At 39.6% G+C, this 12112-nt stretch overlaps 2 protein-coding genes across 3 annotated transcripts in view; both read right to left on the reverse strand.

Annotated features, from left to right (window-relative positions):
- LOC114550484 (ras association domain-containing protein 5) overlaps positions 1 to 4406 on the reverse strand; it is an 18860-nt gene extending 14454 nt beyond the window's left edge. The window contains exon 1 of the mRNA XM_028571282.1: positions 3696 to 4406. Coding sequence (XP_028427083.1) covers positions 3696 to 4239 — 544 coding nt within the window. The 5' untranslated portion in view covers positions 4240 to 4406. The remainder of the gene's footprint in view (positions 1 to 3695) is intronic.
- A 1009-nt stretch (positions 4407 to 5415) lies between these two features.
- LOC114550137 (uncharacterized) lies at positions 5416 to 11760 on the reverse strand. 2 transcript variants are annotated; one of them, XM_028570708.1, is made up of 7 exons: positions 11662 to 11760; positions 9636 to 10032; positions 8926 to 9033; positions 8470 to 8537; positions 7729 to 7890; positions 7514 to 7627; positions 5416 to 5885 (listed from the first exon to the last, which is right to left on the reverse strand). In XM_028570708.1, exons 2-7 carry the CDS (start codon positions 10021 to 10023, stop codon positions 5847 to 5849), a joined length of 879 nt encoding a protein of 292 aa, XP_028426509.1. In that variant the 5' UTR covers positions 10024 to 10032; positions 11662 to 11760; the 3' UTR covers positions 5416 to 5846. The 2 variants fall into 2 exon arrangements, with proteins under 2 accessions (XP_028426509.1, XP_028426508.1); XM_028570707.1 differs by having other exon boundaries at positions 11626 to 11733.
- Positions 11761 to 12112: the final 352 nt, after the last annotated feature.

The following is a 12112-nucleotide window of genomic DNA, read 5'->3' on the forward strand; positions in this document are numbered from 1 at the left end:
ATGTATATCTTTAAATCAACCAAACATATGAAATCTTCATGATGTAACCTGGGTCAGTTCAACCGGTTTGTAGCACGAGAAATTAATTTTTAAAAGAAATAACTGAGCTGCTGTTGCTCAACTGACTTATAAGTGACTGTTTTATGTGCGTTAATAAGTGAACCAATGACCCGCTGTCCCCTGCAGAGAGCTACAGGACAGTAGCGACCACATGCTGCACTCCAAAGTTTGTTTTTTCATCCGAAATATTATTCTTGTCCAAAGGTTGTTGACATTCAGCTGGGCCTTTTAACAAGCTTCCTAAGTGGCAATCAACTGCATTTTAAATGAGCGTGCACACTTAATATGTACACACAAAGTCTATCAGTACTGCTGGTAAAACTGACTGAAAACACAGAGCTCATTGTGCAGGAATATTGTCTGTAAACATAATGAGGGTAAAAGGCTAAAAAGCTAACAGCATAAAGGCTGTGTCAGCCTTGTCTTAGTGTATATTTTCTATATGACTTGTTGCTCTATGTATTTGTGTGTTTTAGCCCAAAACAACACAGTAGATAAATGAAGTAGTAGTAGTTTATAGTGTGTTCCATTTGTACTCGGAACTCGGATTTTCCGAGGTCAAAGTTGGAAACACGCCCCCTGACCTCGGATTTCCGAGCTTGGAACTCGGGCAACCACCGAGGGGGTAAGCTTCGCTTCAGAACTCGAACCTCCTATGGCGCCATTTTGATGCTACAACAATATCACCTCTCGTTAGCATTCCATTGACTGCCATTCATGTTGACGTCACTTTGACAGCAAATAACTTTACATCTGAAGCGTTTAAAGACTCTATTTGTCCGTTGTTTATTTCTAAAGAAACACGACAATGTATAAAAGGCTCCATTACCTTGTATCTCACGTTATGGCTCCGTAGCAGACGCTTTTGGAAAAATAGGATAACGATTGTGTCACATAGTAGAAGAATTACCGTATAGTACAGGAGAAGATCACAGGCAATTTCGACTTACGTTAGCCGTTTAGGTTTAATTACTGATGTTAACTAGCATGTTAGTTAGCAATAATTAGCCTGTGTCCATGTTATCTCCTTACATATACCTACGCTCTCAGTCTCTGCAAGTTTGGGAATGACTGAGATTTCTCTTGGCACAACTACCAGAAGACTTACAACTTTCAGACACGTTGCTCACGTCACATTTACGTTGTCTCTCTCAGTTGGAGACTGCTCAGTAACGCTTAGCGCTCACCGGAAAAGTGTTTTTAATATCCTTCACTGGTCTCCGTCCAGAGCAACGGGATCTGTTGTACCCCGAGCTAACAATGCAATGCGCACATCGGTTTGAATTATGTTTTTATATTTTTTATTTGCTCTCACAATCGCTTACCACTGCCGGGGTTGCAACTGAAATAATAGGCTAAAGCAACGACAGTTTATGGAAAGCACAAGTGTAATTATGATCAGATCTTGTGCCTGACTGATGGGGAAGTGATATTGCCTTGACCATCTGTCACTTTGCTCGTTTGAAAGCCATGATGTCTCTCTCTAATGGGTGGGCCAAATTCTCTGGGCGGGCAAAGCAGAGAAAGGGGAGGTAACCTTGCTCCTTATGACCTCATAAGGAGAAGATTCCAGATTGGCCCATCTGAGCTTTCATTTTCTCAAAGGCAGAGCAGGATACCCAGGGCTCGGTTTACACCTATCACCATTTCTAGCCACTGGGGGACCATAGGCAGGCTGGGGGAACGCATATTAATGTTAAATATATATATAACTCATGAAGTGAAATTTTCATGCCATGGGGCCTTTAAATGGACATGTATTACACATAAAACTGGTGATGTTTTCAGCAATATCCATTATTTTGTCTCACTTGCAAACACTTCGTGAAAATGTGAACCTCTGGCCCTCGAGGCTCTTCCAAAGTAGGCAGGACCCTGTTGAATGTTCATAGATTTTATGCAAATATTACCAGTTAACATGATCACCAGCTAAACTGGCACACCGGCTTTCCTTCCTGTTTTAGGAAGCATCCACTGTATTGTCTGTGTTATTCATATTTATGTAGAATCATAGTTTGCTTTTCTTATGTAAAATATGTGGCTCTGGTAGATGTTTGTGATTGGTCGTGCTGTGCAAAACGCCTCTTTTATGTGAACGCAGGCGTCACTGGATTGGGAAAATTGGATTGATTGAACTAGTTGTTAACCAGCGTCGTGACACAGCTTATGCGGGACCGCGGTTGTTAGGTATGCTGAAGCCGGGTAACTGAAAGAAATCCAGGACATGTTGATCTTGATTTGTAGTACAGGCCTCTGGTATGACAGAGATTCTTCTTTGCTGTTGTTTACATATTTAAATCACGTTTACAGCTAGAGGTCTGGTACAGGACAGGTAAAGAAAAGAAGGAAGTAAGAGAAAGAGAAGAAGATGAAACATCAATAATGAATGAATATTATTGAAAAAATGAGTCTTATTTCCATTACAACACATTAGGGAGGAGAGCCTTTTTCCTGTTTTTCCACTTTGTATTTTTTGGCAAACAGAAGTGCATACAGAGGGAGGTCCAAGTCGCACTCGAAGAGCCGTTAACATTTGTTTCCTTTTAGACCTGAACCGGTCCGTCGGCCTTCCAGCGGCTGAGCTGCGTCTCACAGCCCTGCCTACAGTAGGCTACATGTCATCCACAGCATTCAAATATGGGGTCTTACTGTATGTTTGAGGGTGCTACAAAAAATGTCTATATGGCACTTTGATAAGAACTTATTTAAATGATTTATGTTTTCTTAAAAGTCTTTGAGGTCAGTCGATACAAAAACAACACAAAACAAGACTCTATAAACCCAAATACCTCCAAATATACTTTCATAAAGTTATCATATTTGGTCCTGCTTTACAGAAAACCTTTTAAGAAAACTACCTAATGATAGCGCCTTTGATGGACATAAGATTAAGGCTGAAAAAGCAGCACATTCTCAACATTTAGGAAGCTGAAACCATTATTAACCAAATAAAGGCCTAAATGCGAGAGAATAAGGTGAGTTATTAAATTAAAAAAAGCAGCCAAGGATCAAGTGGGTTTACTCACTGCCAGGTAAGCCCTGAGGTCACCAACCAAACTCTGTGCAAATTTTTAGGTATTTTAAGAAATCACTAAAATCCACTAATTGTCATTTTACTTTTGTTATTTTAATATTTGTTGTATTTGCTTCATTGTGGCCTGGTGCCTGGTATTTAATTTTGTTGGAGAATACAGATTTATTTTCATATTTAAGTAATTTATTTAGTTTTTCCCCATAAATAGTTAAATGTAATCTAAAGAAATATTAGAATCATTCTTAAAAACCCAACATGTGTGTCTCATCACATAAACATAACCTCTAGGTCCTTTGTGCTAGCTATAATTTCCCTCTGTTCAGGTTATGCTCTAACATTGTTTACCGATATGGGGTCAATAGTAGTAAATTTAGTTTAAAAAATAGTGCCACCTACTTCTAATTTAATGGTTTGGATACTAATTGATTAAGGATTAATTAAAAAAATACTTTATTGATGTTGCATTTACAGCCATTAAAAATAACATTTCCATTAAAATTGAACCTGCACACCCTAATTTGTTTATGATCATGAATAACAAAGTATTAGTCTTCCTCTGTAGGGGCTCCTCATCACCCCCACCCATCACCTCCAGACTCACCTGTACAGGTGAGACCATGCTGGAAGATGTAGTTGCAACAAACATCACACCAGGTTTCATTGCCACTGGGCTCGAAGCTGTGTCCCTCCCCGGACTCCACTTTCACCCTGGGGTCCCTCTCTCCGGGGGAGAAGATGGTCCTCACATCGGGGGCTCTGAACCCCTTTTTCCTGCTGCGAGCTGGCCCTCCACCGTGACCCTCCATCCCGTTCCTGCCGGCTCCTGGCTCGCCGTTTCTCCCCTCACGGCTGGGTGAACTCTCCGATGGCTTCACCCCAGAGTGCCCTCTCTCACTCCAAGCCGCCTCCAGACCGGCCGGTTGAGGGGACTGGTTCCGCCGGACAGCTCTCACAACCACCGCGCCCTTGTTGGGCTTAGAGATCCGCATCTTAGCACCCGGCGGCGGCCAAGTAGCCTTCGGTGCCTCGCTCTGCGTACCGGGGTATTGATTGATATGAACAGTCCGCACGTTTAATGGAAAGTCATCCGTGACCGAAGAGCGCGTGGGCACGTATTTCCTACCCTGGTGAACGACGTTAAACATTACGCACACTCCTCATACTTCGCTGCGTTACAAGTCGGTGGAGGTGTATTAAACCACTGACTGAGCTACAGGTGAGACGTCATTGATGACACCGACCGATGAGCCGTGTCCTCTTGGCGCCCGCGTTTGTTGTCGGTGAGCCGGTTGAGCCAGGCCAAGGTGTGCAGGGGAACGGGTTGGGTGACATCTCATTTCACTGAAACATCAAACGGCACAGCATGCTGCGCAGCACGTTGCAGAAAAAAAAAGTACACGCCAGACTCCATTTAAAAAATGCCAATTTAAAGATTTGGCTATTTGTTTTCAGGAATCATAATCACTTTGCAACTCGATTTAATCAACTCGCTAAATGTATGGGGATTTCCTTAATTCGGCATGAATTGCACTTATTAGTTTAAACCCAGCCACATATGATTAAGATTGACATTTATTTTGGTGTGGCATGCTGCTTACCCAATAAATAACTTCCCTTGAACAGTAAACCTTAGGTATTTCATAGAAGCAAAGTGCTGTTACGGCCTCTATTTATATGCAGAATTAATATAAGAATGTGTCGCTTGGGGAAGTATTTAAAAATGGAAATAAGCTATTAAATGATCAAATATTTGACTGGGGTTTACTACTGCTGTCTGTACAATGTACAGTTCCTTAATTGACCACAAGGCGGTGCCGTTTTTACTAAAACATGTTTTATTCAGCAAAATCAAGTCTCTGGAAGAGGGATGTGCACAAAATAATAAAGTAACAACCTTTAGGTCATTTAATACATCCAGCCTACATAGGAAGCCATTTTAAAAAATTCAGTTACTTATATTAGCCCCCCTGTACATAGCCAAGATTTAACCTTACAGCCACATACTTAAATGTGTCATATTAACAGTTACAACATAACATTTCTTGTGACATAATGCATTCATATATTGTGATATAAAATGGCCTTATTTTTCTTGGAAACATAAGTAAGGACCACTTCATATAAACGGAGATGAAATTACAAATCGTTTTTTTTTAGTCATGTAATCATTTATGTGCAGCAACATTAACAAATCCAGACAGCACACACAAGATTTCTTTGGCACCTTTTAACAATTTTAAAAACCCTGAAATGCAGAAAACACCAGCGACAATTACAGATAAGCAACTTCTCGCACCACTCAGAATCTCCAAAAAAATGTAATTAATTTTCTTGAAAAAGTGCAAGTGCTGAAAAATATCTAATTAGTCTTATGAAAAATATTTTTTGTCCACCAAACCAAAAAAAAAGTGCTACATGTACCCTACATCTCCCTGAGAAAACAGAACTATTATTTTACACTTCTATCACATCAAACAGTAGTTATCAATGACATTAAAATAGTTTCATCTTTGGTTCCTTCTAAGACTTACAAGAAATTGACACAGAAGAAAGACCAGACCAATATACTTATTTATGAAAAGAAAACCCAGATTAACACGATAATGCACATGCAGCAGCTGCAGGTATATTAATGCTTGTCAGGTCGGGGTTTTATGTGCATGTAAACTGAAGTGAAGTACAAAATGTGTGTCCTGAGTCTTAGTTTGTTCCTTGTGCAAAAGTTAAAGCCTTCAAGAGAACATACTGTTCACTAGATGTCGTCCTCATCGTCACTGTAAAAGGCTTCCTCCTATAAAAGAGAAGAAGATATATTCATATTCATACGGTTGCCATGTTTTAAACTGTCCATATTTGGAGCGATTCATTTCTTATGTACAATGGACCAATGAGATAACTGATTGCAATATAATTTCCCATCCCTCTCAAATAGGGATGCAATGGATCACAAAACTCACGGCTCGGATCAACGTTTTGAATCACGGATCGGATCGATTTTCGGATCAGCGCAAAAAAAGGGTGGAATTTAAAATCATAAAAAATGTAATATCAATAACTTTTAACAATAATGACTTCTTTCACCAGTAAATTGCGGTTAAAGAAAAAAAACGACTGAGAAAAGGGTACTTTACAACAACTTTGAACGCACCACAAGGTTTACCAGTTTTAAAGTAAACGCAACAGTTTGTCCCGTTTGTGTTGTTTTTCCGACAACAGCAGTGACCGTAGTGCTAGTTTGTGTCTGAAGGCCATTTTATAGTCGTGCGTAAAATCGACCCCTCTGCGTCTACGCCGTAGCCTGACGGGCACCTCTCGAAAAATGTAACTACACGTCGCAGTGACGCACGTCACTCGGGCCGCGGCTTGGTGGCGTTGCATCCGCCCCCGACTCATTTCCTGGTTCTCCTTCTCAATAAACATGAAATCAAGGAGAGGGTCAACTTCTCCTGCTACAGATTCCCACCGCGGTCAGAACACACACACACACACACACACACACACACACACACACACACACACACACACACACACACACACACACACACACACACACACACACACACACACACACACACACACACACACACACACACACACACACACACACACACACACACACACACACACACACACACACACACACACACACACACACACACACACACACACACACACACCTCATAGCTTTAGCAGCAGACTGTTCGTCCTTTTGGAATCCTCTCCAGTGAAATAAAAAAAAAAAAGCATTTTAACCGTGTTGAATCCAGTTACTACTGTAGCTAGCGGTAGGCTAACGTGACCTGCTGCCAGGTGTAACGTGTTATTAGTGTGAACTAGCGTGACATGCAGCAATGCTTCTGTAGCCTCTAACGTCTGTTTGGGAGCATCAGACAGCAGCGCAGGTATTTAAGTGGCACCGAGATAAGGCACCGAAATCCGTGTCACTATTCCCTCTGGTAGTTACCGGGCACCGGTGCCCTATTAGCACCGGATTTTAACACGTGGCGTTAACGCGAACAGAACATTGCGTTGCCTGTATCTTTTCACAGTTAAACTTGCGTGTGTGGAACGCGGCCACTCAACAGCTGAAATGTTGTGTTGCGCACGAACGTAGTGTCTAAACTTTACGGAGACAACCAAATCAAATACTGACTTCTTTTGAAATAAGATTTTCCAGTTTTGTAAGTTTAGTTTACAAACACAAACACTGAACAGGTGGTTGCCAAGGGGGGCAACCAGAGGCGACGAAATGGTTGGCGATGGACTAAATCTGGTTGCCAAGGACAACCGGGCAACCGTTCCTGTCGAGCCATGCAAATGTTTTTAGTAACAAAGGCTTAAGGGTCAAATTAATTGTTCCAAGAAGATATTGTGTGTGTGTGTGTGTGTGTGTGTGTGTTGTGTGTGCGTGTTACGTACATATCCACCCTGCTGCTGTACCCAGGATGAATAATAATTTTGCAGATATCTGGCTCCGTGGTCAAGCAGTCGGTTGCTGGGCAGCGTGCTCAACGCCGATAGACGACTGGTGACCTGCCGGGAAAAAGACACATGTTCAACAATTAGTCAGTTCCTCATCCTCTTTACCTTTTTTTTACATTTTTTCAATAAAAACACCAGAAGGTTGTTCCTACCTCACAGGTCACAGAGATCTGAGTTTTGGGAGATGCTTTCGGGCCCGGAGAGTCGGGGTTGGGGGACTGGAGGCCCATCCTCGTGAGAAGGGTCGTCATTAGCATCTTAAAGAAACTGTAGTTCCAAAAAAGCTCTGTGGCTATACCAGCATCTTTCAGCTCCTGGTGGAGAAAAATAGACCGTTTCTGTTTAGTGTTTTTTTTTGGCAATAAGATTTGATCAATACTGAGGAATTAACTTGCACCATTTCACACACTCAAATATATGTTTAAATGTGCTCGATAGTGAAAATGCCTTGGGTAAATAGAGCAGAAATGTGGCTCTATTTTATGCTCAATCGTGATTTAAGCCCCCAACGTCTCCTTCCAGGCAGCGCTGCAACCATTGACTTCAAGGCACTAACTAACCATAACCATAACTATTTCCTAAACCTCCGAGACATTGGGGGCTTAAAACACAGATAAACCTATTTTACTGCAGTTTCTCAACATCCAGTAGCTGATAAATGTGTTTCAAAAGGTTTATCAGCTGCAAAAAGACATCCATTTGTGAACTCTACACCTGCCAGATATGGTGGAAGATTGGTGCCAGAAACAATATGATGCCATATAAACCGATAATAAACATATACAACTTCCAAACCTTTGCCAAGAAAGAGTTTCCTACAAGATCTGCAAGGCTGAAGGAAATTTTCGATATTTATGTAGGTTTTCACGTCAGAGGGAGACGTTGTTTCTTACCTTCTCGTTCAGTCTGTCTCCACTCTCCCTCAGCAGCAGGCCAATGGTTTTCTCCACATTCACATCAACTGTACACGACAGAACACAAGAAAAAAACAGGTATGAACAGGTGGCCTTTTAAACCCAAGTTCATGTATAGCCATTCCTTCTTTCCTTCTGTTTCAGTACTGCGCTGAAGCAGCTTTAACAGCTGAAGTAATAGTGACAACATCACCGACATTGCTAAATTTGCAGCGTAAAAAACTTGTATTCTCTTCACTCTCGGGTAACATTTTTGCCAATTAAACATGGCCACAAAGAGTAGAACAGGTAGCTGTACGTATATAGTAATTTGGAGGAATTAATCGAGTTGAAACCAGGTTCAGGAGAAGAATATTTATTTTTTTAAAGTTCTTGCATAAGGCCTGATATATGTTCGTTAGCCGTTTATTTTGTAGGAAGGAAACCAAAACTCACCTGTGGGCGAGTCAGTCTCTAAATCTGGAGGAATGAATGGGATTTCATCAGCGATATTTGTTAGCTTGCCTGCTAAGTCTTTCAGCTCATCCTCTTCTTCTACTTCAGCTAAAAGAAAAAATGCAAATAAATAGTTAAAAGAATACGAGCACACACGCACGGACGTGTGTTAACAGCAACAACTCCAAGCCTGTATCTTAGACGGGGATTCCTAAAGAATAAAAATATCATCCTGAAAAAAAATCCCCCAATTAATCTGTTACGTCACAGTGAAAACCCACGAGGCCTGACAGGCTGCTAGTAGTAAAACTACAAAAAACAAGATTTAGCTGTTTTGTGACTAACTGGGAGGTGATGGAAAATGTGTCATGCAAGAGATTCACAAACAAACCTCCAAATTAAAGAATAGTTGAATCTTGAATCCTGATGTGGATCACGCTTTTTGGTAAAACTTTTAACCTTTCTTATACTAGATTACAACAAATATCCCAAACATAATATATTAACTATTGTCCTTAGTCCTCTCCAACCTCCAGAGCTCACAACGTTATAGTGACTTCCAGAGTCATTATAAAAAGGACATTTTACACCATTGTGTAGACAGAACAATGGTTCAGATGAATTGATAATGAAAATAATTGTGTGTTTCAGCCCCTTACTATACAGGAGATCTAAATATGGAGGGGGAATCTGAGGCTGTGTCTACTCACAAATTAAAACCATATCACCACATCGGTCGTCAACATCATGCTGATTCACAGTCTCTTGGGGCGGTTCTTCAGCACCGGTCTGAGGTTTGATACAGCTAAAAAGGTTTGGCAGGAGTTTCCATCCCTTCTTCCTCTTCTTCTTCCTCTTTTTCCCCTCTTTTTCAGTCACGGCCGGCATCTGAGGCGAGGATCCGTTTTCATCTGTGCCACCTCTTAGTGAAGTCGGTACGTCCTGTGTGGATACCTTATTTTCCATCCGTCTCCTCGATGCGTAGGCCATAAGGAGCCTGTACTCCACCGTGTCCTCCATGCTGTCTGTGTCTGAGGTAGATTTTGGGCTGTTATGGTTGGAGAAGGGGTCGTGGATTTCCACGTGCCCGTTTGCCATGTTGGTTTACTGTTGATTAAAAAAAAATTAATAAATAAATCATACTGAGAATATTAAGACAGTAAACTTAAAATCATTCATTTGCAGCTGAATAGGTTTTAATCATAAATGTGTTCTTGCCATATTTTGTTGCTCCTATATTCATTTTTTTTTAAACTTTTTTTATTATTCTGTAAGAAAAGTCAGAGTAAACCATTACTTCTGGATGTTATTTGAATTATTATAAACAATTAGCCAATTTTTGTGGTATTTAAAGTATGTTTGGGTTATATTTAGCACTGAAATGAATGCTTATTTTCATTATTGATTAATCAATTGATTAGTTGGTCTATAAAATGTAAGAACATTGTGAAAATGCCTAATTGATCATGATGAACAATTACACAATCAAAAGCCCAGAAATACTCATTTTTACAATAATATAAAGAATTGAAAATCAGCAAATCCTCACATTTGAGAAGCAGGAACCAGTGAATTTTTGCCAGATAAATCAATTATCACAACAGTTGCCAATTCACTTTCTGTTGATTCATGTATTGCTTCTGATTTATTGTTGTTATGTTGTACTGCCTACACACCCCAATATGGGTAATGTAAATACGGTTTTTATTATTATTATTATTATTATTATTATTATTATTATTATTATTATTATTATAACTAATTATATTCTATTTTTCCATTCCCTATACTTCATGTATATTTCTTTCTCCTATGTCTACTTAATATGCATTTGTGTTATTCTGATGTGTATACATTTTCTTTTGAGCTGCTGTAGCACAGGAATTTCCCCACTGTGGGATTAATAAAGCCTATCTTATAATTGTAGAATACACACGTTTAAGATAAGAGACTATTAATTATTAATCCCACACTGGGGAAATTCCTTTGATACAGTATATATACATATAGTTTACGTAGTCTACACATTTTTAATTGATAGATAGATAGATAGATAGATAGATAGATAGATAGATAGATAGATAGATAGATAGATAGATAGATAGATAGATAGATAGATAGATAGATATCGTCAGTTTAAGTACATTTGTGTCTGTCACTGTTTAACAGCCTCTGGCGGTGGCTACACTGAATTACACTAAAGTAACTCGGATCATGTGGAGGCATGTTATCACTAACTTTAAGCTTTATAACAACCTGTTGTTTCCGCGAACACGCAATCAAATATAGCCAGTAATTTAACAATACGTTAATTAACGGTTAGACGACATGTTTTTGACGACGACATGATTTAGCTATACGAGTTTTAAAACTTGTTTAAAGCCACTAACTTACAAAGCTAAAAAAGTTGATGTTACGACTTAAAACTGTAACAGGTCAACATACGTGAAAGTACACTTTTCAAGTATCATAATTAGCTTGTTTAACAGCGCTAGCGTTAGCTATATAGCTAACTGTTAGGGAATAGTATCCTTAATGCTAAGTTACCTGTTATCTAGCTCCCTGTCAGTAACGTTAGAAAAAGCCTCGGTAACAAAACTAAACTGCAAAAAGTAGCTAGCTAGCCTACCAAAAACACTTCACCCTAGTTTTACTTCATGTGTGTACATGATTTGAAAAAATAAAAACATGAATACTCACGGTCCAAACGATTAAAAAGTACATTAAAATATTCACCCAAGTGTTACGACCAACGTTTACTGTACGAGTGAATTAACACGAAGAAGACCAGTTGGCTGAATTTAAAGTCCCCACACGTCACACGACGTCTTGGTAATCACATGACGCAAAGACGGAAGCTAGTGTCAAATCCTATGGTCAAATCATTGTAAGCTGTGCTTGTTTTTTTGAAAACTGAAAGTGAAACTGACACAGTGACACAGCAAATGGAAAAGGTGTTTCAACTTTATTTATTCTAAAATGATAAGATTACTCAAATTACATTACACCTGTACAATCTGGCATGCTTTGTCATTATGCCTTTCAAATGTATATACACATGTTCTTCTCTTAAACATTTTAAAAGTCCATCACAACGTTAAAAGGTAGGGGATTTTCTGCTGTGACAGAAACTTCCAGAACCTTTTTGTTTTGGTTAAAACACAAAAAACTACATCTCAACTTTTGT

This window comes from Perca flavescens, chromosome 23 (assembly GCF_004354835.1).
Source record: "Perca flavescens isolate YP-PL-M2 chromosome 23, PFLA_1.0, whole genome shotgun sequence".
In the NCBI taxonomy this organism is placed as follows: Eukaryota; Metazoa; Chordata; class Actinopteri; order Perciformes; family Percidae; genus Perca; species Perca flavescens.

Bases quoted from the DNA above. Each gene is read 5' to 3' on its own strand.
- LOC114550137 (XM_028570708.1), bottom strand. From the start codon at position 10,023: ATGGCAAACGGGCACGTGGAAATCCACGACCCCTTCTCCAACCATAAC. The intron at 7,891-8,469 runs GTAAGAAACAAC...TTTCTCCACCAG, and splicing joins GAGACAGACTGAACGAGAAG to GAGCTGAAAGATGCTGGTAT. The intron at 5,886-7,513 runs GTACGTAACACG...TCTCTTTTATAG, and splicing joins TACAGCAGCAGGGTGGATAT to GAGGAAGCCTTTTACAGTGA.